At 45.9% G+C, this 26,023-nt stretch overlaps 1 protein-coding gene across 1 annotated transcript; it reads right to left on the bottom strand.

The window, feature by feature from the left end:
- Nucleotides 1-11,761: 11,761 nt before the first annotated feature.
- On the bottom strand, nt 11,762-14,731 carry LOC141191707 (acidic phospholipase A2-like). Its single transcript, XM_073661649.1, has 4 exons — nt 14,573-14,731; nt 14,260-14,404; nt 12,512-12,612; nt 11,762-11,856 (listed from the first exon to the last, which is right to left on the bottom strand). Exons 1-4 carry the CDS (start codon nt 14,670-14,672, stop codon nt 11,777-11,779), a joined length of 426 nt encoding a protein of 141 aa, XP_073517750.1. The 5' UTR covers nt 14,673-14,731; the 3' UTR covers nt 11,762-11,776.
- Between the last annotated feature and the right edge of the window lie 11,292 nt (nt 14,732-26,023).

The following is a 26,023-nucleotide window of genomic DNA, read 5'->3' as shown; positions in this document are numbered from 1 at the left end:
AAAAATATTTGGGCTTCTAGCAGTGTGTGGGACTTGGTCTATTAGTCCATCTATACTGACCTCCATCAGGTTGCAAACTGATTATAATTTTTTTCTGCATCTAGCTCTAAAAAAATATTTGGGCTTCTAGCAGTGTGTGGGACTTGTTCTATTAGTCCATCTATACTGACCTCCATCAGGTTGCAAATTGAATATAATATTTTTCTGCATCTAGCTCTGAAAAAATATTTGGCCTTCTAGCAGTGTGTGGGACTTGTTCTATTAGTCCATCTATACTGACCTCCATCAGGTTGCAAACTGAATATAATTTTTTTCTGCATCAAACCCAGACAATAGTTTTGGCCTAATACCACAGTTTGGCCACTCAACTCTGCTCGGTTCCCATCCATTGTTTTTTTGTGCAAACAACTCCAGAGTTGTGAATTAGTTAACCACGAAAATGAGTGGAAAAAGGCCTGCTGCTGGTGGAAAGGGGAATAGGCGTGTTGGGAAGGGGAAAAAAGGTTGTGTCCGTGGAGTAGGTGTTAAAGCAACAGTAACATCTGCAGAAGAAAGACCATCTTCCAGCAAAACTAAAATGTCTACTTCTTTTAGCGGACAATGTGATAAGATCCCTTTCTTAAGGCCACGCCAATCGCTACAAATTCCAGATGAGGCACAAAAACAGCAGGTGCTTCAACGGATATCAAGTGCTCCTTTAAGTGGGCTCTCCTCCACATCAACTTCAACATCACAAATACTCCAGTCCTCAGAGGTGTCACCCCAATCGCACTTGCTTCCTCACAGCTCCCAAATCTCCAGCTGCCCGTCTGAGTATGAGGTAGAACAGATGGTTGAGTCTGCAGAGCTGTTTACTCATACTATAGCCTGGGAATCAGAGGTCGGCTCCAGCGCTTCTGTGAATCCAGACGAGGAAATGATCTGCACTGATGCCCAGAATCTTTATGAGTCGGATCCAGGACCAGACGCAGAAGGTTCTGACCATAATGTAGACCCTCATTCCCAAACTGTAACTCCTGTTGGTGGAGACAATGAGGAAGACGATGATGAGACTCAAATACCTGATTGGAGCGACAACTTTAGTTTTTTGTCAGGGCAGGAACAGGTTGGCTCTGAGGATGACGGGTGTGATAACGCACAGGGTGATGATGATGAGGTTGGAGATCCCACTTACTGTCAACCCACAGTCAGCCAAGAGATGAGGTCAGCAGAGGAGGTGGAGGAGGATGCTAGTGACGACGAGGTCAGATTGCGCCTTCCTGGACAGAGACGTAGTACTGGAAGCACGTCAACAACTGCATCCTCAAACACAACTCTGCCTCTGACCACAAGTCGTAGTGGCTCTTCAGGTCGCATGGGCTCTAATCCTTGCATAGCCTGGGCATTTTTTCAGATCGATAAAGATGACCCAACTCGTGTTATCTGTAACATTTGTCAACAAAAGCTAAGTAGAGGCCAAAAAATACATAGTTTGAGTACTTCATGCATGAACTGGCACATGGACATGAAGCATAAGTTGCAGTGGGAAGCTCACTGTGCTACAATGCGGCCTAGCCGGCCGGGCCAACCACCGTCTGCCCCATCTTGTGCATCTGCGGCCTCTTCATCCTCTGTGACTGGGGGGACAGCAGTCACACCTGTTTTGGGATGCAGACCTGCCACCTCTTTACCCGCAACAGCCAGCGTGATTGGCAGGTCATCATTTTCTTTGGAGGTGGTAACACCAGCTGGTGTTGAGCGCTGTCCGACATCGATAGCACCACCTTTGGATCAAGGCAACCTAACATGTCCGCCTGCATCTTCCTCACAGACCGGCAGTTTGCCGGGGACACCCTTATCAACCCCGTCTAAGCACAATAGCCAGCCCTCGGTCCCTCAGATGTGGACAAGTAAAAGACCATTTCCTCCTAGCCATGAGAAAGCTAAGAGGTTGAATTTCACCATCTGCAAGCTCTTGGCTACAGAAATGCTGCCTTTCCGCCTGGTGACACAGAGGATTTTCGAGACCTTATGTCCGTCGCAGTGCCCCAGTACCAGATGCCCAGTCGGCACTACTTCTCAAAGAAAGGTGTGCCTGCGCTCCACCAGCATGTCGCACACAACATCACCTCTTCTTTGAGAAACTCTGTGTGTGACAGGGTGCATTTCACCACAGACACTTGGATGAGTAGGCATGGACAGGGGCGTTACATGTCGCTGACTGGGCACTGGGTAACTATGGTGACAGCAGGACAAGGGGCTGCTGTCCAAGTCTTGCCGTCCCCACGAGTTGTGTGTAAATCCTCTTTATGTCAAAGTTCCTCCACTGCTTCTGCCTCCTCAACCTCCTCTCGGTCCTCCACCTGCACCCAAAGCCTGTCTGGTCATGCCACAAGCTTTCTAACTGCGCAGAAGGGATCCTGCACACCTCCTTACTATGCTGGCAGTAGGGCTCAACGTCATCAGGCGGTTTTTACTTTGAAATGTCTGGGAAATGTGAGTCACACAGCTGAGGAGTTGTGGTCAGCTCTGGAGAACCAATTTCATGAATGGTTGTCTCCACTGGACCTGAAACCAGGGAAGGCCGTGTGCGACAATGCTGCAAACCTGGGTGCGGCCCTTCGCCGGGGCAATGTCACACACGTGCCTTGTATGGCTCACGTGTTGAACCTGGTTGTCCAGCAATTTTTAGCCCACTATCCCGGAATAGATGGCCTTCTGCAGAGGGCACGGTCGCTGTGTGCTCACTTCCGCCGTTCGCATCCCGCAGCTTAGCGACTTACATCTCTACAGAAGTCGTTGGGCCTGCCACTTCACCGGCTAAAATGCGATGTGCCTACCCGGTGGAATTCAACTCTGCACATGTTGCAGTGACTGTGGCAGCACCGACAAGGCCTGGTGCAATACGTTCTGACGTATAGCCTGGGCCAACGGGATACAGAGGTGGGGCAAATCACGCTGGAGGAGTGGTCTCAGATCAGGGACCTATGCACCCTTCTGCACAGTTTTGAAATGGCGACGAAGATGTTTAGTGCTGACGATGCCATTATCAGCATGACTATTCCGGTGATTTACATGCTGGAGCACATGTTAAACAGAATTCTGAGTCAGATGGTGGCACAAGAGGAGGTGGAGGAAGTAGAGGAGGAGGAGTTGTATGCGGAAGAGCTAACATCTGCAAGGTCCAGACGGTCGGCAGCACCAAGGCGGCAGGCATGTGAGGGTGGGGGAGATGGTTTTACCAGGGCGCATGGTAGCAGCCAAACTAGTGAGGAAGGTGCAGGAGCCCAGAAAGAAGTGGAGGACGAACTGATGGAAGACTCATCAGATGAGGGAGACCTTGATCACATTTCTGTTGTGCGAGGTTGGGGGGAGAGGACAGAGGAAGGAAGCATGATTGTTACCTCGCCACCAACACAACAGGGACTTGGTGCTTCTGGATGCACAAGACACATGAGTGCCTTCTTGCTGCACTACCTGCAACATGACCCTCGAATTTTGAGAATTAGAAATAATCCGGACTACTGGGTTGCCACACTGTTAGATCCCCGGTACAAAAATAAATTTGCAGAAATAATTCCTGCCATAGAAAGGGATGCACGCATGCAGGAGTATCAGCAGAGACTGTTGCAGAATCTTACATGTGCTTTTCCACAAAACACCAGTGGTGCAAGTAGTGAATCTCACAGTTCCAACTTGCCAACCGTGGGACCGTCGAGTGTTCAGCACTCAAATCGTAACAGAAACACAGTATCTGCTGGTAACATCAATTTTGCGGAATCATTTCACCACTTTTTTAGCTCATCCTTTGCAAGGCCACAGGAGACAAGAAGTCTGACTCATAGTCAACGCCTAGAGACGATGGTACAGGAGTATCTCCAAGTAAACATTGAAGCTATGACTGTGTCACTGGACCCTTGCTCTTTTTGGGCTTCCAATCTGGATAAATGGCCGGAGCTCGCCACTTACGCCTTGGAGATCTTGTCATGCCCCGCAGCCAGCGTTCTGTCTGAACGTGTGTTCAGCGCTGCTGGTGGTGTGCTGACAGATAAGCGCACGTGGCTCTCCACTGATAATGTAGACATTCTCACGTTCATAAAGATGAACAAATCATGAATCCGAAACGACTTTTCTACCCCTGTGTCATCCTGGGGAGAGTAAAAGCTTGATGATTGGTTAAAATCACCTCACCAACCGTTTTAAGCTTTCAAATTACTAATCATGTTTATCTGTATCTTGGCTGGAAAATAATTTGGGCTTTGTAGCAGTGTGCAGTACTGATTCTATTAGGCCATCTATACTAAGCTCCACCAGATTTAAAATTACTAATCATGTTTATCTGTATCTTGGCTGGAAAATAATTTGGGCTTTGTAGCAGTGTGCAGTACTGATTCTATTAGGCCATCTATACTAAGCTCCACCAGATTTAAAATTAATAATAATTTTTAGCTGCATCTAGCCCGGAAAATAATTTTGGGGCTCCGAGATGCGCAAGACACATAAGTGCCTTCTTGCTGCTCTACCTGCAACATGACCCTCAAATTGTCAGAATTCGAAGTAATCCTGACTACTGGGTTGCCACACTCTTAGATCCCCCACACTCTTCGATCAACCTTTTCATTTTAATAAAGACCAAAAAAATGGTCATTTTTGAAATTATAAGCATTAGCAGGTTATTAGAAACTGAAATCAAACAGTTTTCAACTCAAAACTTTATTCTAGGTGATGTTACATTTGCACATAGGACCCCTTGTTCGAAAGGAGCTTCTGAACTCTCTCGTCCATTGAATTTGTCAGGTTTTGGATGGTTTCTGCTTCAATTGTTTTGCATGAGGACAGAATACCCTCCCAGAGCTGTTGCTTAGATGTGAACTGCCTCCCGCCATCATAGACACTCCTTTTGATGATGCTCCAGAGGTTCTGAATGGGGTTGAGGTCAGGGGAGCATGGGGGTCACACCATAAGTTTGTCCCCTTTTATGCCCATATCAGTCAGAGATGCAGATGTGTTATGTGCAGCATGAGACGGTGCATCATCATGCATGAAAATGATCTTGCTGTGGAATACACGGTTCTTCTTCTTGAACCATGGAAGGAAGTGCTGTTTCAGAAACTCCACATACATTATGGAGTTCATCTTTACCCCTTCAGGGATCCTAAAGGGGCTGACAATCTCTCTCCCCATGATTCCAGCCCAAAACATTACTCCACCTCCTCCTTGTTGGCGCTGTAGCCGTGTTTGCATGGGGTGTCCATCAACCAGCCATCCTCCACTCCATCCATCTGGACCATCGAGCGTTGCACGGCACTCATCCGTGAACAAAACAGTTTTGAAATCAATCTTCATGTAATGTTTGGCCCACTGGAGCCGTTTCTGCTTGTGTGCAGTGGATAGAGGAGGTCGACAGGATGGCATACGCACAGCTGCAAACCTCTGAAAGACCCTGCATCTTGTTGTTCGGGGGATGTTGGAGGCACCAGCAGCTTCAAAAACTTGTCTGCTGCTATGACAAGGCTTTTTTGCCGCTGCTCTTTTAACCTGACGTAATTGCCTGTAGGAAAGAGTCCTCAATTTTCCCTTATCAGCACGCACACGTGTGTACTGTGAATCAGCTACATACTTCTTGATTGCCAAGACACTTCATCCTGATCATCGCATGCCTTGACCTAAACACTCCACAATTTGTTGCTTCTCAGCAGCCGACACATCCTTTTTCTTTCCCATTTTGGCAGAAAATGTAGGTTGCTTAATAATGTGAGAGAGCCTTCTTAAGTAGTCTTGCCGTTCATTGGACACACCTGCCAAACTAAGCACAGGTGTCTGCAATTGCTTACAGTGATATAAAGAGCCCTGACACACATCACCATCAATGAGTTTAACTGACAAACAAACAAATTCTTCCCTTATCACTCCTAAACACTTTTTGCATAATAATTTGGAACACAGTGTACATGTGCTTTTCCACAAAACACCAGTGGTTCACGTAGTGAATCTTACAGTTCTAACTTGCCAACCGTGGTCTGTATGGAGTTGTTCAATAAAGGGCCCAAAATTAAGATAACATAGATGGGAGAGGTCTCTATGAATAGGAATTCCTAAGTATTTGATACCCTGTGAGGGCCAGGCAAAGGGAAAGTTGGACTGGATGGAATCCTGTATGGATTTGGGGAGGGAGACATCGAGGGCCTCAGACTTCGCTGCATTGATTTTAAAATTTGACCATGTAACAAAGTGATCTATTTCAGCCATAACAGCAGGGATGGCTATATGTGATTGAGTGATATATACTAGGACATCATCAGTAAATAGAGAGCACTTGTACTCGGTGCCTCCCACCTCAATCCACCTAATATTGGGGTTATGGCGAATTGATGAGAGCAGGTGCTCCATCACTAGGATGTATAAGAGAGGGGACAGAGGACATCCCTGCCTTGTCCCATTGGTGATTATGAAAGGTGATGAAAATGTTCTGACGCGCCCCCTAGGCCTTGGGACATCCGGAGCCGGACCTTTTTTGGTGGATGCTGGTGGTTGTAGTCTCCGTGGCGGCGACCCGGTTCTGTGTCTCAGGGCGGTCAAACCAGTGGCGGAACTATTTATGTGGTTTTGATGTTTAAATGTCCGACTACGCCACCCGTGGATTGCGGTCAGAGTGAACCGCCGCTGCAGGGCAGACCGCTGAGGCTGGTGTTGTGGGTGCAGCAGAGCGTAGCATAACTCCCCACGGGAGGAGTATAGCCTCAGGCAGGGGTCCTCAAACTACGGCCAGCGGGCCACATGCGGCCCCGCGGGCTATGGGCGGAGGAGAGGAGAGCGGTGCCATTGCCCGCCCTTCCCCCCGCTTCCTCAGGGCCCCGGCAGGTGGATACTTACCTCTTCCCGTGCCTCTGCAGATCCGCTGTCTTCCTGCTCTGCGCTTCCTGTGACGTCTCAGGTCAGAGGGCGCGGTGACGTCTTTACACCGCGCCCTCCCGCGTGCCGTCACAGGCAGCGCAGAGCGGGACAACGCCGCCGCGACGCTGGAGTCCAGACCACAGTAGAGCAGCGGCAGCAAGTGAGGTGAGTATTGGATTTTTATTTTTTTTTAATGTATGGAGGCATAGGTCATTATATGGGGGGGGTGACATGCTGCATGTGGCATTATATGGGGGGGGTGACATGCTGCATGTGGCATTATATGGGGGGGTGACATGCTGCATGTGGCATTATATGGGAGGGTGACATGCTGCATGCGGCATTATATGGGGGGGGTGACATGCATCATGTGGCATTATATGGGGGGTGACATGCTGCATGGGGCATTATATGGGGGGTGACATGCTGCATGTGGCATTATATGGGGGGGTGACATGCTGCATGGGGCATTATACGGGGGGAAAAGTGACATCCTGCATGGGGCATTATATGGGGGGGGGGGTGACATGCTGCATGGGGCATTATAAAGACAGGGGAGTGATATCCTGCATGGGGCATTATATGGGGGGGTGACATCCTGCATGGGGCATTATATGGGGGGGTGACATGCTGCATGGGGCATTATATTGGGGGTGACATCCTGCATGGGGCATTATATGGGGGGTGACATCCTGCATGGGGCATTATTTGGGGGGGGGAGGGACATCCTGCATGGGGCATAATATGGGGGGGGGGGTGACATGCTGCATGGGCCATTATATGGGGGGGGTGACATGCTGCATGGGGCATTATATGGGGGGTGGCATCCAGCATGGGGCATTATAAGGGGGGGGGGGGGACAGCCTGCATGGGGTATTATAAGGGGGGGGGGACAGTCTGCATATGGCATTATAAGGGGGAAACGGCCTGCCTATTGGGAACATTTACCTGCCCATTGAGGACCTATGCTGCCTATTGGGGATATTTACCTGCCTAATGGGGACCTATGCTGCCTATTGGGTACATTTACCTTGGGGACCTATGCAGCCTATTGGGGACATTTACCTGCCTATTGGGGACATTTACCTGCCTATTGGGGATATTTACCTGCCTATTGGGGACCTATGCTGCCTATTGGGTACATTTACCTGCCTATTGGGGACCTATGCAGCCTATTGGGGACATTTACCTGCCTATTGGGGACATTTACCTGCCTATTGAGGACCTATGCTGCCTATTGGAAACATTTACCTGCCCATTGAGGACCTATGCTGCCTATTGGGGATATTTACCTGCCTATTGGGGACCTATGCTGCCTATTGGGTACATTTACCTGCCTATTGGGGACCTATGCAGCCTATTGGGGACATTTACCTGCCTATTGGGGACATTTACCTGCCTATTGGGGACATTTACCTGCCTATTGGGGACATTTACATGCCTATTGAGGACCTATGCTGCCTATTGGGGACATTTACCTGCCTATTGGGGATATTTACCTGCCTATTGAAGACCTATGCTGCCTATTGGGGACATTTACCTGCCTATAGAGGACCTATGCTGCCTATTGGGGACATTTACCTGCCTATTGAAATACCGGTTGATTTAACTTTACTTGTTCTTCATTTTAAATATTGTATTTGTTCCTGTATTGTTTTTTTACTACAAAATAAGATATGTGCAGTGTGCAGAGGAATTTGTTCATAGTTTTTTTTAAAAAACTATATTCCGGCCCTCCAATGGTATGAGGGACCGTGAACTGGCCCCCTGTATAAAAAGTTTGAGGACCCCTGGCCTCAGGGCAGTGTATGCGGAGAATGGGGGTGATGGTGCAGGGCAGCAGCTGTAATGACACGGAGTCAGTGATGCAGTCCAGGGCCTTTACTCACAGTTCTTATTATCCAGACCACGTCTGCAGGTAACGGCTGCCCACGTCGTACTGTGCTCACCAGGTGAGGGGCTCAGACAACTCCCAGATAACTTTGGAGCGCTTCACAGGACCCCCTTTGTGTGTCCTTTGTCTGGCCTTTCTTACCAACCCTTCTGTTCAGCTGCCTCGGGCCTCCTCTTGCTAAACTTGGCGCCAGTTTCCCTGACCCTATGTGCTGCCCTCCTAGCGGGTGTAGTGAGGGGCTGCGCCACATAAAATGTCACAGCCTCTGGTTTCTAGCTGAGGGTCGTTTCCCGCCTCCACTAGTTTCGGGGACCGGTCTCCCCCTTTGGCCTGACCCCTCCACGCAGGTGGATTCGGGCGTGCGGTGGCGACTCGCCCGTCCACACCCCTGGGATCCCTTCGTTCCTGGAGCCTTCTCCGCTCCTCTTCCTTCCTTCTCCCTCTTCCAGGCCTGGGCCTCTGTTACTAGGCCCGCCTCTGGAGCAGAGCTCATGCAGAGCCCCTGCTCCCTGTCACTTCTGCTCAGACTTCTCTGCACTGAACTAAGATGGTGGCCACCTTTTATACTCCCTTCTCAATGCACCCAGGAACTGCTTCCTCCCTGCTCCTGCACTACAGGGTTCCCCTTCCTCAGTGTTCCCTCCCCCCACTCCAGCCAGGGACAGGGACTGTCGTGCCCATCTCAGGGGCATATTGGTCGCCCTGCCCCATGGCAATGTGGTGTAATGCATGCAGGTGTCGGGGTCCTGATCCACACTCCATCCTTACCTGAGAGTGAGATATCACACCTCTGGGTGAGGTGCAATACCTCTGCAGCAACCGAGCCCTCGGGGTGCTACAGTTCCATTTATCTTCAGCCTAGGTGACGCATTGCAATACAGGGCCGTGATTTTGGCTATAAAAGGGTCCCCTAGACCCCTACCCCAAGCTTTTTAAGAGAATAATATATGGCGTGCCAGGAGACTCTATGGAATGCTTTCTCAGCATCCAACGAGAGTATCTAATTACAAATTTTTAACAGCATCTAGCCCAGGAAATACTTTGTGCCTAGTAGCAGTGTCTGCTAGTCAGCGGATTATCCCGGCTGTTAAGCAAGCTACACCACCTGTAGTTTGGACACTTAATTTTTTCAAAGGAAATGCTTCGGGACCACAGTATACTCAGTGAAGAGCATCAGGAGGCACCCCAAGGCATAGGGGCTCGGACTGGCAGTAGGATGCCTTGCGGTGGACAGCCGAGCTCGATCCTTATAAAAGCTTTTTAACTGCAGCAGCTTTAGTGGACGCTACTGGAGCTGGAATTATGCGGCTGCTGGCATGAGACTTGCCCTCCAATAGATCCTTGTAATTGATTTTAAAGTGTATTCATTCAAATTAGAGAGACAATTTAAATTAAAAAGCTTAGAGCTGCCTCCACCACAGGGGGGCTCGCTCGACCCACCAGCGGACAGGCACCAGTATTGGGAGAGGGGGGCTGGCCGTCAGGGTTCACCGCGGCTCTGGCACAAACCCGGCGACACGGAGGTGGCACGGGCAGGAGCGGACTGGCCGTGTCGGCTTCTCACTTTTTGGATTTTAGAAGGGCATGACATGCCTATATCTGTGTCTCCCCCTCCTTTTACTCCTCCATCTCTTTTATTTTCGCATGACTATATGTACTTGTCACTTTTCCATGTGTTAGTTGTGTCTTCTGAGCAGTTTGTCAGCTTTTGGACACCTTTTGAAGGTGTTTTCTATGTGTTTCTATGTGTTTTTGTTTGCCTGCCATTGGTTTTAATGGTGTTCGAAGGTGTTCGACGAACCGAACCGAACTCGAACACTACGGGGGTGGCTCAACACTACTCTAGAGTATAATACAGGATGTAACTCAGGATCAGTAATGTAATGTATGTACACAGTGACTGCACCAGCAGAATAGTGAGTGCAGCTCTGGAGTATAATACAGGATGAAACTCAGGATCAGTAATGTAATGTATGTACTCAGTGACTGCACCATCAGAATAGTGAGTGAAGCTCTGGAGTATAATACAGGATGTAACTCAGTATCAGTAATGTAATGTATGTACACAGTGAGTGCACCAGCAGAATAGTGAGTGCAGCTCTGGAGTATAATACAGGATGTAACTCAGGATCAGTAATGTAATGTATGTACACAGTGAGTGCACTAGCAGAATAGTGAGTGCAGCTCTGGAGTATAATACAGTATGTAACTCAGGATCAGTAATGTAATGTATGTACACAGTGACTGCACCAGCAGAATAGTGAGTGCAGCTCTGGAGTATAATACAGGATGTAACTCAGGATCAGTAATGTAATGTATGTACAGAGTGACTGCACCTGCAGAATAGTGAATATGAAGAGGCTAAATACAGCACAAACTTTAGAAGAAAACGACACAAGTATTTATATTAATTGTAGATTTATTTTCTTGGTACAGGATCAGTAATGTAAGGTTTGTACACAGTGACGCCACCAGCAGAATAGTGAGTGCAGCTCACTAATTGACTTAATTGACGGAATACAGTGTAAAGATCTTATGAGAACTAAAACAATAAATCAATATCTATTTGAGCAACGACTGCATTAACAATGATTCATCAATGCAGGGTTTAAGTTTCCAATAACACTTTTCTCCATAGTTTGAGTTCTTCTCTGAATTCTCAGGGTTCATTAGACATATCGCGGCTTTCCTGTCGCACTCACAGACTTGTGTGGCACATTCTCCTATGTACCTATTCCGATCTGCGGGAGTAACAGAAACATTTATCATTATGAAGGATCCGTGTCTGAGATATGAGACAAAGGATCTGCGAGAATAAAAGAAGTTAATAGAAAATTAGATGAGGATACAGCACTAGATGAAGCGTGAGTGAGTGCGAAACGGCCGTTGCTCAGTTCTTACCCCGTAGCTCTCTCCCATGGATGTGCACTTGTTTTATTTAAAATAAGATTTTTTCATACGGTTTCATGAAATCTTTTTCTATGTTCCTCTGAATTTCTACATGCTCCATCAATATACTGAGCCACTGCTGTTACTCCTGGGCAGATCTGTAATCTGATTTAATAGTGGATGGAGCTGAAAACAAATTTCTAGTTTATGGGAGAAGAATGAAAGAAGTTTTATAAAATAACTCAGCCGTGATAAAGCGACTTCTCGTTGACTAAATAAAGTTTAATGGCTGCCGATTCTGAATGCAATACTTCTGTATTGTTCTAATAGGCTTTAAACCGATTAGTCAAACAGTTTGCACCATGAATGTGGCGTAAAACTGAAAATTTATAACTTCTGCCATTTTTCTGCCAGTTCTTCTAACGTTTGAAAAGTGGGTGGAGCTTAGCGGAGGGTGTGGTCGAGCACGACCTGAAAAATTCATTATAATATATAGCAGGAAAATGGCATAAAGTAATATAGAAATAAACTCTGATCCGTGACTACAGCACAGTTCTGTCCCTGGTGCCCGGCAGCTGAACGATGCACCAGATTCACTATGACCTCTACGCTTCTACGGAGCGTCTTACTCCAGCGCACCCGGAGTCATAACTGGAAATGAAAACATCAGTTTTGGTGAATCAGGGCCGTTATACCTAAAACTTCTATACAAGTTTAATGTCTCTGAATGAAGTGAATGAACTGGAACATTTTTATCTCTATCTAAAAAAATTCTAATCACAGCTGAGGGTTTGTTACACTCGTATCTCACTATGTCACCTAGTATCCTGACCCCAAAGAGAACTGTGGACTTACCGCAAGTGATGGTCCCTTTACTGTAAGCGTAAGAGTATTTCAGAAAACGTTTGAAACAATATCGTACATCACTATAGCAGCATTGTTGTATACCGCAGCACCTGAGGAAGCAAGAGAGTAATGTCACCGGGGCGAAACTATAATGTGTTCAATCCCACCTGGGCCCTGCAGGCGAAAAAGAAAAAAATCCTGGTGGTCTGTAGGAGAAGACCCTTACTATTAACCCTTGTGTGTGCGTCAGCACGATGACTGCGCGTTGGCCTGCCCGGACCTCGTCAGCGGACTCATCCGGATCCTGTATTAGGTGAATATCTGATGTTTTCTATATAATAGAAGCTTGTGGGGATATCATAAACAATGGGGGACCCTCATACACTGCGGGGGTAATTGTGGCGGTCCCTGAAATGGTGTGTGAGGGCCCTCATACTTTATAGGAACTACTCTTGGGGGACTTGAAAACTGTGGGGGCTATTATACAGTTTGATAACTCTCTGAGTAATCTAGTAGAGGTCACCTGCAGTCCTATGTAACACCACAAATAACACAGTGATAACTCTCTGAGTGCAGATAATGTAGTAGACGTCACCTGCAGTCCTATGTAACACCACAGATAACACAGTGATAACTCTCTGAGTACAGATAATGTAGTAGATGTCACCTGCAGTCCTATATAACACAGTGATATCTCTCTGAGTACAGATAATGTAGTAGACGTCACCTGCAGTCCTATGTAACACCACAGATAACACAGTGATAACTCTCTGAGTGCAGATAATGTAGTAGATGTCACCTGCAGTCCTATGTAACACCACAGATAACACAGTGATAACTCTCTGAGTACAGATAATGTAGTAGATGTCACCTGCAGTCCTATGTAACACCACAGATAACACAGTGATAACTCTCTGAGTACAGATAATGTAGTAGATGTCACCTGCAGTCCTATGTAACACCATAGATAACACAGTGATAACTCCCTGAGTACAGATAATGTAGTAGATGTCACCTGCAGTCCTATGTAACACCACAGATAACACAGTGATAACTCTCTGAGTACAGATAATGTAGTAGATGTCACCTGCAGTCCTATATAACACAGTGATGACTCTCTGAGTACAGATAATGTAGTAGATGTCACCTGCAGTCCTATGTAACACCACAGATAACACAGTGATAACTCTCTGAGTACATATAATGTAGTAGATGTCACCTGCAGTCCTATGTAACACCACAGATAACACAGTGATAACTCTCTGAGTACAGATAATGTAGTAGATGTCACCTGCAGTCCTATGTAACACCACAGATAACACAGTGATAACTCTCTGAGTACATATAATGTAGTAGATGTCACCTGCAGTCCTATGTAACACCACAGATAACACAGTGATGACTCTCTGAGTACAGATAATGTAGTAGATGTCACCTGCAGTCCTATGTAACACCACAGATAACACAGTGATAACTCTCTGAGTACATATAATGTAGTAGATGTCACCTGCAGTCCTATGTAACACCACAGATAACACAGTGATCACTCTCTGAGTACAGATAATGTAGTAGATTTCACCTGCAGTCCTATGTAACACCACAGATAACACAGTGATAACTCTCTGAGTACAGATAATGTAGTAGATGTCACCTGCAGTCCTATGTAACACCATAGATAACACAGTGATAACTCTGTGTGTTTTATCTCTGGTGTTACATAGGACTGCAGGTCACTTCTTGTATAGATTTTCACTTACTTTCGAATATTATCCAGTAATTGATCACTTGTTGTTGCCGCACATAAGCAGTTTTTAGGAAGAGCATCTGATATCTCTTTGGTCGTTGTTTCCTTCAGCATATCTGTGAAATCTTTGAGATGGATTCTGACGCCGTCCACCGACCCTAGAAGATAAAAGCCGCCATCACTTGTTGTGTGACACTGATCGGAGCAGTCACCAGGAATGACGGATGTTACAGGGAATATTCCTCTTCTGGATCAGGAGCTGCCTGGAGATCAGTCCCTACTATATTCCCATTACCTGAGAGGCTCCAGATAATATCAGGACTTACCGAGACTAAGGAGGAGCAGCAGACAGGTTATCATTGTGCCCAGGAGACCGAGGGGAATATCCAGGAGAAGAGGATCTGTAAGAACAGCAGATACCACCATGCTTTATATCCTCCTGATATCTGCACTACATATTCCTACCACTAGGTGGGGCTGCCGAGCGCTATCTGCTATTGGCTGCCTGGGGACTTATTATCTAATAACAGCATCATATGATCCGGTGATCGTGTACTGAAACATTAACCCTTACCTGTACAGTGCATGTGAATTTAGGATAACAAAATTGTTCCCACGGAATCAATAGATGGTGGAATGTGTGTGATAATGACCACGGAGTGAAAATGTAACAACACAAAATATTGGCAGACCTGTACGTTTTGGGGGGAGTAGGCATTTTCACCAAAGTAAGAATTACTAGATTATATTCTAATATATATGGACTTAAATTCCCGGCAATTTTCAGTTTTTTTTTTTTTTGTCTTTTCCTCCCCTTCTTCCTAGAGCCATAACTTTGTTTATTTTTGTCTGTGCCCATAGTTGTATGAGGACCTGTTTTTTTACGGGATGAGTTATATTTTTGAATGACATCATTTATTTTATCATGTGACGCATCAGAAAGCGAGAAAAAAAATCCAAGTGAGTTAAAATTTCTAAAAAAAAAAGTGCAATTCCATAATTGCTTTGAGTTTTTTGCTTTTTTTTCATTTCCCATCTTCACTTCTTTATATTATTTCCCATCTTCTCTTCTTATATTATTTCCCATCTTCTCTTCTCTATATTATTTCTCATCTTCACTTCTCTATATTATTTCCCATCTTAACTTCTTTATATTATTTCCCATCTTCACTTCTCTATATTATTTCCCATCTTCTCTTCTCTATATTATTTCCCATCTTCTCTTCTCTATATTATTTCGCATATTCTCTTCTGTATATTATTTCCCGTCTTCACTTCTACATATTATTTCCCGTCTTCACTTCTCTATATTATTTCTTGTCTTCACTTCTCTATATTATTTCTCATCTTCTCTTCTCTATATTATTTCCCATCTTCTCTTCTCTATATTATTTCCCATCTTCTCTTCTCTATATTATTTCCCATCTTCTCTTCTCTATATTATTTCCCATCTTCTCTTCTCTCTATTATTTCCCATCTTCACTTCTCTCTATTATTTCCCATCTTCTCTTCTCGATATTATTTCCCATCTTCTCTTCTCTCTATTATTTCCCATCTTCACTTCTCTCTATTATTTCCCATCTTCTCTTCTCGATATTATTTCCCATCTTCACTTCTCTATATTATTTCCCATCTTCTCTTCTCTCTATTATTTCCCATCTTCACTTCTATATATTATTTCCCATCTTCTCTTCTCTATATTATTTCCCATCTTCTCTTCTCTCTATTATTTCCCATCTTCACTTCTCTATATTATTTCCCATCTTCTCTTCTCTATATTATTTCCCATCTTCTCTTCTCTATATTATTTCCCATCTTCACTTCTCTATATTATTTCCCATCTTCACTTCTCTATATTATTTCCCATCTTCTCTTCTCTATATTATTTCCCATCTTCTCTTCTCTATATTATTTTATCTTCTCTTCTCTATATTATTTTTCATCTTCTCTTCTATATATTATTTCCCGTCTTCACTTCTCTATATTATTTCCCATCTTCACTTCTCTATATTATTTCCCATCTTCACTTCACTATATTATTTCCCATTTTCACTTCTCTATATTATTTCCCATCTTCACTTCTCTATATTATTTCCCATCTTCACTTCACTATATTATTTCCCATTTTCACTTCTCTATATTATTTCCCACCTTCTCTTCTTTATATTATTTCCCATCTTCACTTCTCTATATTATTTTCCATCTTCTCTTCTCTATTTTATTTCCCATCTTCACTTCTCTATATTATTTCTCATCTTCACTTCTCTATATTATTTCTCATCTTCTCTTCTCTATATTATTTCCCATCTTCACTTCTGTATATTATTTCTCATCTTCTCTTCTCCATATTATTTCCCATCTTCACTTCTCTATATTATTTCCCATCTTCTCTTCTCTCTATTATTTCCCATCTTCACTTCACTATATTATTTCCCATCTTCTCTTCTCTATATTATTTCCCATCTTCTCTTCTCTCTATTATTTCCATCTTCACTTCTCTATATTATTTCCCATCTTCTCTTCTCTATATTATTTCCCATCTTCTCTTCTCTATATTATTTCTCATCTTCACTTCTCTATATTATTTCTCATCTTCTCTATATTATTTCTCATCTTCTCTATATTATTTCCCATCTTCACTTCTCTATATTATTTCCCATCTTCACTTCTCTATATTATTTCCCATCTTCTCTTCTCTATATTATTTCCCATCTTCTCTTCTCTATATTATTTCCCATCTTCACTTCTCTATATTATTTCCCATCTTCTCTTCTCTCTATTATTTCCCATCTTCACTTCTATATATTATTTCCCATCTTCTCTTCTCTATATTATTTCCCATCTTCTCTTCTCTATATTATTTCTCATCTTCTCTTCTCTATATTATTTCCCATCTTCTCTTCTCTATATTATTTCCCATCTTCTCTTCTCTATATTATTTCCCATCTTCTCTTCTCTATATTATTTTATCTTCTCTTCTCTATATTATTTTTCATCTTCTCTTCTCTATATTATTTCCCATCTTCTCTTCTCTATATTATTTTTCATCTTCTCTTCTCTATATTATTTTTCGTCTTCTCTTCTCTATATTATTTTTCGTCTTCTCTTCTCTATATTATTTCTCGTCTTCACTTCTCTATATTATTTCCCGTCTTCACTTCTCTATATTATTCCTCATCTTCTCTTCTCTATATTATTTCCCATCTTCTCTTCTCTATATTATTTCCCATCTTCTCTTCTCTATATTATTTCCCATCTTCTCTTCTCTATATTATTTCCCATCTTCTCTTCTCTATATTTTTTCTCATCTTCTCTTCTCTATATTATTTCCCATCTTCTCTTCTCTATATTATTTCCCATCTTCTCTTCTCTATATTATTTCCCATCTTCTCTTCTCTATATTATTTCCCATCTTCTCTTCTCTATATTATTTCCCATCTTCTCTTCTCTATATTTTTTCCCATCATCTCTTCTTTATATTATTTCCCATCTTCACTTCTCTATATTATTTCACATCTGGACCTCATCTTCACCCGCCTCTGTTCCCTATCTAACCTCTCTAACTCACCACTCCCTCTCTCTGACCATAACCTCCTCACATTCTCTACCCTCTCCTCTCCGGGTGCACAATCCCCACTCCACAGACTCACACACCCTCGCAGAAATCTCAAACACCTTGACTTACACTCTCTCTCTGAATCCCTCCTTCCTCTCACAGACATAAATTCCTTACACGATGCAGACTTTGCTGCTGCTTCATATAACACCACAATAGCTTCAGCTCTAGACTCGATCGCCCCTCTCACACACACCACACCTCGCACATTCAACAGGCAACCCTGGCACACTAAACTTACCAAAGAACTGCGCCGGGCCTCCAGGGTTGCGGAGCGGAGATGGAAAAGGTCTCACTCCATCGAGCACTTCATCGCATTCAAGCAATCCCTCACTAATTTCAAGTCCGCACTCACTACAGCAAAACAAACCTACTTCTCATCTCTCATATCCTCCCTATCTCACAACCCTAAACAGCTATTTAACACTTTCAACTCTCTCCTTCATCCCCCAGCACCTCCTCCCTCTTCTCTCATCTCAGCCGACGACTTTGCATCATTCTTGAAACAGAAGATTGACACCATCAGACAAAACTTTTGCCTAAAGTCCACACAACGCCTCCTCATATCTGCTCAACCCTCCTCCTCCAAACCCCACTTCTCCACCATTACAGAAGGTCAAGTCTCCTCTTTACTCTCCAAATCACACCTCACCACCTGCGAACTTGACCCAATCCCATCCCACCTCATCACTAACCTCACCACAGTCTTCATCCCAACCCTAACCCACCTCTTCAATCTGTCACTAACAACCAGAGTCTTCCCCTCATGTTTCAAACATGCCGCAATCACACCCATCCTCAAAAAGCCCTCCCTTGACCCTTCCTCTCTGACTAGCTACCGCCCCATATCACTCCTCCCCTTTGCCTCAAAACTTCTAGAACAACATGTCCACCTTGAACTGTCCTCCCACCTCTCCTCCTGCTCCCTCTTCGACCGTCTACAATCTGGCTTCCGACCGCATCACTCGACTGAAACTGCCCTGACCAAAGTCACCAACGACCTACTAAATGCCAAATCCAAGCAACACTACTCCATCCTCCTCCTTCTGGACCTGTCATCTGCCTTTGACACAGTGGACCATTCCCTCTTACTCCAGATTCTCTCATCTCTTGGCATCACAGACTTGGCTCTATCTTGGATCTCCTCATACTTAACAGACAGGACATTCAGCGTCTCCCACTCACGCACCACCTCCTCATCTCGCCCCCTATCTGTCGGTGTCCCCCAAGGTTCAGTTCTAGGACCTCTGCTCTTCTCCATCTACACCTTCGGCCTAGGACAGCTCATAGAGTCTCACGGTTTTCAGTATCACCTCTATGCTGACGACACACAGATCTACCTCTCTGGACCCGATATCTCCTCCCTACTAACCAGAATCCCACAATGTCTGTCCGCCATCTCATCCTTCTTCTCCGACAGATTTCTAAAACTCAACATGGATAAAACAGAGTTCATCATCTTTCCACCCTCTCATTCACATCCCCCATCTGACCTATCCATCAACGTCAATGGCTGTTCACTCTCCCCAGTCCCACAAGCTCGCTGCCTTGGGGTAACCCTGGACTCTGATCTCTCCTTCAAGCCACATATCCAAGCCCTTTCCACCTCCTGCCGACTCCAACTCAAAAACATCTCCCGGATCCGTGCATTCCTCAGCAAAGACTCTGCAAAAACACTAGTGCATGCCCTCATCATATCCCGCCTCTACTACTGCAACCTCCTGCTCCGTGGCCTCCCTTCCAACACTCTTGCGCCTCTCCAATCTATCCTAAACTCTGCTGCTCGACTAATCCACCTGTCCCCCCACTATTCCCCGGCCTCTCCTCTCTGTCAATCCCTTCACTGGCTCCCCATTGCCCAGAGAATTCAGTTCAAAACCCTAACCATGGCATACAAAGCCATCCACAACCTGTCTCCCCCATACATCTGTGACCTAATCTCCCGGTACTTACCTGCACGCAACCTCCGATCCTCACAAGATCTCCTTCTCTACTCCCCTCTTATCTCCTCCTCCCACAATCGTATACAAGATTTCTCCCGTGCTTCCCCCCTACTCTGGAACTCTCTACCCCAACATATCAGACTCTCTCCGACCGTGGAAACCTTCAAAAGAAACCTGAAGACCCACCTCTTCCGACAAGCCTACAACCTGCAGTAAACACCACTGCACGACCAGCTCTACCCTCACCTAATGTATCCTCACCCATCCCTTGTAGACTGTGAGCCCTCGCGGGCAGGGTCCTCGCTCCTCCTGTACCAGTCGCTGACTCGTTTTGTTAAGATTATGTAAATGCTTTTGTTATGTATATCCCTATCACATGTAAAGCGCCATGGAATAAATGGCGCTATAACAATAAATAATAATAATAATAATAATCTTCTCTTCTCTATATTATTTCCCATCTTCTCTTCTCTATATTTTTTCCCATCTTCTCTTCTCTATATTATTTCCCATCTTCTCTTCTCTATATTATTTCCCATCTTCACTTCTCTATATTATTTCCCATCTTCTCTTCTCTATATTATTTCCCATCTTCTCTTCTCTATATTATTTCCCACCTTCTCTTCTCTATATTATTTCCCATATTCTCTTCTTTATATTATTTCCCATTTTCACTTCTCTATATTATTTCCCATCTTCTCTTCTCTATATTATTTCCCATATTCTCTTCTCTATATTATTTCTCATCTTCTCTTCCCTATATTATTTCTCATCTTCTCTTCTCTATATTATTTCCCATCTTCTCTTCTCTATATTATTTCCCATCTTCAATGCTCTAAATTATTTCCCATCTTCTCTTCTCTATATTATTTCCCATCTTCACTTCTCTATATTATTTCCTCAAGGAAAAAATGGCCACACCCAGTCCCCACGTAAAAGGGACTGTCGTGAAGTTCTACCTGGACGCCGGGTGGGGCTTCATCAGAGAGCCACAGGTCGCGACAGATTTATTTGTTAATCGGAGGGACTTGGAGTCCCACCTCCAGCAAGGACATCCTGACCCAGATCTGTACTCTGGTGATCGAGTCACCTACACCAGGCACAGAGGTGAGCGGGGCTGGCTTGCCCTGAATGTATACAGGGTAGTGGAGGAGGAATAAATGGCGCTATAACAAATAATAATAATAATAATCTTCTCTTCTCTATATTATTTCCCATCTTCTCTTCTCTATATTTTTTCCTATCTTCTCTTCTCTATATTATTTCCCATCTTCTCTTCTCTCTATTATTTCCCATCTTCTCTTCTCTCTATTATTTCCCATCTTCTCTTCTCTATATTATTTCCCATCTTCACTTCTCTATATTATTTCCCATCTCCACTTCTCTATATTATTTCCCATCTTCTCTTATCTATATTATTTCCCATCTCCACTTCTCTATATTATTTCCCATCTTCTCTTCTCTATATTATTTCCCATCTCCACTTCTCTATATTATTTCTCATCTTCTCTTCTCTATATTATTTCCCATCTTCACTTCTCTATATTATTTCCCATCTCCACTTCTCTATATTATTTCCCATCTTCTCTTATCTATATTATTTCCCATCTTCAATGCTCTAAATTATTTCCCATCTTCTCTTCTCTATATTATTTCCCATCTTCTCTTCTCTATATTATTTCCCATCTTCACTTCTCTATATTATTTCCTCAAGGAAAAAATGGCCACACCCAGTCCCCACGTAAAAGGGACTGTCGTGAAGTTCTACCTGGACGCCGGGTGGGGCTTCATCAGAGAGCCACAGGTCGCGACAGATTTATTTGTTAATCGGAGGGACTTGGAGTCCCACCTCCAGCAAGGACATCCTGACCCAGATCTGTACTCTGGTGATCGAGTCACCTACACCAGGCACAGAGGTGAGCGGGGCTGGCTTGCCCTGAATGTATACAGGGTAGTGGAGGAGGACATGCCCCTGCAATCAGATGCTGATGTCCCGGCTGGGCCAGCCTTCACAGAACTGGTGTCTCCCCAGAGGGAGCACCACTACTAAGCACAGTATGTGAATCTGAACTGTACTGTATATAGTTACCCGGAAGGGTACATCCTTGTTTGAGTGAACTAAAAAGTTTTGTGTGCACAATTACCCGGTAAGGGTATACAAACTGACAGGCTGAGGACTGTGAGCAGCCAAAAACTTTTAAACTGTACATAGTTTGCACTTATTAAAGTGCCTCTTATTGGTTTTATATTAAGAGACTGAGGCGCCCCTGCGGGTTCAGTTGCCACAGAGGTACTGCATCTCGACCAGAGGTGTGGTATCTCACTCTCAGGTAAGGATGAAGTACTGCCCTGGACTTTAACATCTGCATTCATTACACCACACTTCAGAGGGCAGGGCGAGGGTGAGAGAGCACAGTCCCTGTTCCCTGGCTGGAGTGGGCGGAACCAAGTGAGATGGAACCATGTAGTGGGTGTGGGTGGAGGACGTAGTTTAAGGGAGCACTTCAGTAGGAGTATATAGAGAGAAGCCATCTTGGGTGTGAAAGTGAGAACAGTGAGGAGAGAGTGGAAGGAGCGGAGGCTCTGCAGGAGCTCTGCTCCAGAGGCGGGCCTAGTAAGAGGTCCAGGAGGAGAGACTGACTGAGGAGAGGAAAGGAGCAGGAAGGAAGGCTCTAGAAGGAAAGAGGGGATCCTAGGGGTACGGGCAGTGCTGGAGGCCACCCGTACGCCGAATCTACCAGCACGTGGAGGGATCAAGCCGCAGAGGGGACCGGCCCCTTAACTAGTGGAGAACTACAAGGCTCAGCTAGAAACCGGAGGCTTCTGTACTTTTAGGGTGCAGTTGCCACAGCCACAATTACATCACTGAAAAGGTGGCCACAGAGGGTCCAGGGGACTGCAGGTCGCCCGACATGACCCGAGGCCACCGGCTTGGGACACTGATTGTGAGGCGCAGGGCAGGAGGGTGAGAGCCAGTGCAGGAAGACGACTGAGAAAGGCACACAGAATGGTGTCCTGTTAAGTGCTCCTGAATTATCTGAGGGATTGCTGTACCCCTCCCTGAGTTAGCACAGGACGACGTGGGAGGTTGCCCTGGCTTGGTAACTTGGAGTCTGAAAATCGTGAGTAAAACCCTGAAGACTGCACCCCACTGCCTCTGTGATTATTTTCTGTGCCATCACCTGCACTACAAGGCCCAGCATCACCTACTTCACCACAATAGCCACAACATCTAGACTGCCCTGGAGTTAAGCTCTACCTGTGGAGAGCCAAACCAACTCTGCTGCATTAACAACAGCTCCAGAGGACTGCTCTGCAGCGGCAGCTCCCTTTAGCCGCATACCACAGGTGGCATCACAAACTTTATTTAAAATCTATAAATCCCATGTAAAAAATAGCCCCTTTTATTGACCACCCTGGGACACGGACCAGGTCACCGTCACTGTGACATCTCCCCTAGCAACGACCGGCCCGGCACCGAGTACCCCACGGCCAAGGGGGCGCGTCAAGACCACTGAACAAAAACCCGTTTGGTGTGGCCGAAGATGTGGTCCAATAGCTGGATCACCTATGCCTTGCAGCCACACCCAGTGCCTATGTTGAGGGTTTGCGGATGGGTTCCTCATGTTGCTGAAATTGCACCTTCTCCAGTGAGATGGACACCCAGTTATGGATCTCACTGTGTTGAGTTGGAAAATGTGTTTTATGTGAAAGTGTTTTATAAATGTAAAGAGAATTTTATTGGGGAAAGTGTTAAAATGTTTTATAGTGATGCATCTAAAAATTTTGCATATCTTTAAATTGCTGTGTTTTTACTCTGTTCCAGCCCTCGGACGTGCTGTCTTTTACCTGGGGTGTATGTGGCACAGAGGTACTGCATCTCACCCAGAGGTGTGGTATCCCACTCTCAGGTAAGGATGGAGTACTGCCTGGGACCTAAACACCTGCATCCAACACTACACTACTCCAGACCAGCAGGAGGGACAAGATGCATTGCTGCGCTGCTGAGCCCTGTCCCTGGCTGGGGTGGGGGGAACCAAGAGAGGGGGAACCATGTAGTGCAGGGGTCTCAAACTCGGCTGGGTATATGGGCCGCACATGGAAAAAATTTGAATTTGGGGGGCTGCATTCTTTGTTCAATGTGACATTTTTAGTGATACCATTTTTTTTGTATACACCTTTTGAACATTTTTGCCATGTTTATTTTTTTATGGCTTGGGTCGTTATGGATGTGGTGATAATAAACGTGCACTTTTTTGTGTTTACTTTAGTTTACATATAAAACAGCATTTTTAGTGCCCAATATTTTTTCATGCTTTATTTTATTTTTTATTTTTTTTACAATTTTATTTCCCCCAAATGGCCACATACAGTAATATTGTCTTACAATTAGCATCATATAGTAATAATGGAAAACATCTTGTAGTAATGTTCCCCATCCAAGTCCCCATCTTGTACTAATGTGCCCCATCCAGGTCCCCATCCCGGTCCCCATCCTGTGGCTATGTGCCCCATCCCGGTCCCCATGTTGTGGCTCTGTGCCCCATCCCGGTCCCCATGTTGTGGCTCTGTGCCCCATCCCGGTCCCCATGTTGTGGCTCTGTGCCCCATCCAGGTCCCCATCTTGGGGCTCTGTGCCCCATCCAGGTCCCCATCTTGGGGCTATGTGCCCCATCCAGGTCCCCATCTTGGGGCTATGTGCCCCATCCAGGTCCCCTCTTGGGGCTATGTGCCCCATCCAGGTCCCCATCTTGTGGCTATGTGCCCCATCCAGGTCCCCTCTTGTGGCTATGTGCCCCATCCCGGTCCCCATCCTGTGGCTCTGTGCCCCATCCAGGTCCCCATCTTGGGGCTATGTGCCCCATCCAGGTCCCCATCTTGGGGCTATGTGCCCCATCCAGGTCCCCATCTTGTGGCAATGTTCCCCATCCAGGTCCCCTCTTGTGGCTATGTGCCCCATCCAGGTCCCCATCTTGTGGCAATGTTCCCCATCCAGGTCCCCTCTTGTGGCTATGTGCCCCATCCAGGTCCCCATCTTGTGGCTATGTGCCCCATCCAGGTCCCCATCTTGTGGCTATGTGCCCCATCCAGGTCCCCATCCTGTGGCTATGTGCCCCATCCCGGTCCCCATCTTGTGGCTATGTGCCCCATCCCGGTCCCCATGTTGTGGCTATGTGCCCCATCCCGGTCCCCATGTTGTGGCTATGTGCCCCATCCCGGTCCCCATGTTGTGGCTCTGTGCCCCCTGTGCTGTTCTTCACACACATAAAATAGAAAAAAAAAAAAGATGATTCTCACCTGTCCTCCGTTCCCTCGGCGGCCTTCCTGCAGATGTGGCCCGCAGGCACCACAGAGTCCGACCCCTTGACGATCCCGACCTGGTCCAGGAGGAGCCGCCGACAGCAGCGCTGCATTGCCGCACAGAGACTGTCTCCCAGCACAGCATTTTCAATGTCAGCCGCCGGCCAATCAGAGGCCAGCAGCTGACATCTGCATATGGCAATGACGTCATACTCGCTGCGCCGACACGCAGATAGTATGACGTCATTGCCATATGCAGATATCAGCTGCTGGCCTCTGATTGGCCGGCGGCTGGCATTGGAAATGCAGTGCTGGGAGACGGTCTCTGTGCGGCAATTCAGCGCTGCTGTCGGCGGCTCCTCCTGGACCAGGTCGGGATCGTCAAGGGGGTCTGTGCCTGCGGGCCGCATAAAGCAGCCTCAGGGGCCGCATGCGGCCCGCGGGCCGCGTGTTTGAGACCCCTGATGTAGTGGGTGGAGGAAGCAGGTCAGGGGAACACTTGAGAAGGAGGATATAAAAAGGGGAAGCTATCTTGGAAGTCCAGTCAGTCCAGTCAGTCCAGTCAGAGTGTTCAGTCAGAGGAGGAGCAGAAGCTCTGCAGGAGCTCTGCTCAAGAGGAGGGCCTAGTAAGAGAGGCCCAAGACAGACTGGAGAGAGGAGAGGAGCAGGAAGGAAGGCTTAAGAACAGAAAAGATCCCAGGGGCACAGGCAGTGCGGATACCACCCGTGCGCCCGAACCCACCAGGAGTGGAAGGATCAGGCCGTTTAGTTGGACCATCATTTATTTTTCAACAGTACAATGACCCCAAACACACCTCCAGGCTGTGTAAGGGCTATTTGAGCAAGAAGGAGAGTGATGGGGTGCTACGCCAGATGACCTGGCCTCCACAGTCACCAGACCTGAACCCAATCGAGAT

The sequence above is a fragment of the Phyllobates terribilis genome, unplaced genomic scaffold, assembly GCF_046119375.1.
Source record: "Phyllobates terribilis strain yellow unplaced genomic scaffold, ASM4611937v1 Scaffold_51__1_contigs__length_9155689, whole genome shotgun sequence".
Taxonomy (NCBI): Eukaryota; Metazoa; Chordata; class Amphibia; order Anura; family Dendrobatidae; genus Phyllobates; species Phyllobates terribilis.
The sequence above is the reverse complement of the archived record's forward strand: the minus strand, read 5'-3'. Positions and strand labels throughout refer to the sequence as shown.

What these genes read in the sequence shown, in the direction of transcription:
- LOC141191707 (XM_073661649.1), bottom strand. Translation starts at nt 14,672, where the DNA reads ATGGTGGTATCTGCTGTTCTTACAGATCCTCTTCTCCTGGATATTCCC. An exon ending in TTACTGGATAATATTCGAAA is followed by an intron (nt 12,613 to 14,259) that starts GTAAGTGAAAAT and finishes TTGCTTCCTCAG; the next exon opens with GTGCTGCGGTATACAACAAT. An exon ending in TAAAGGGACCATCACTTGCG is followed by an intron (nt 11,857 to 12,511) that starts GTAAGTCCACAG and finishes CCCATAAACTAG; the next exon opens with AAATTTGTTTTCAGCTCCAT.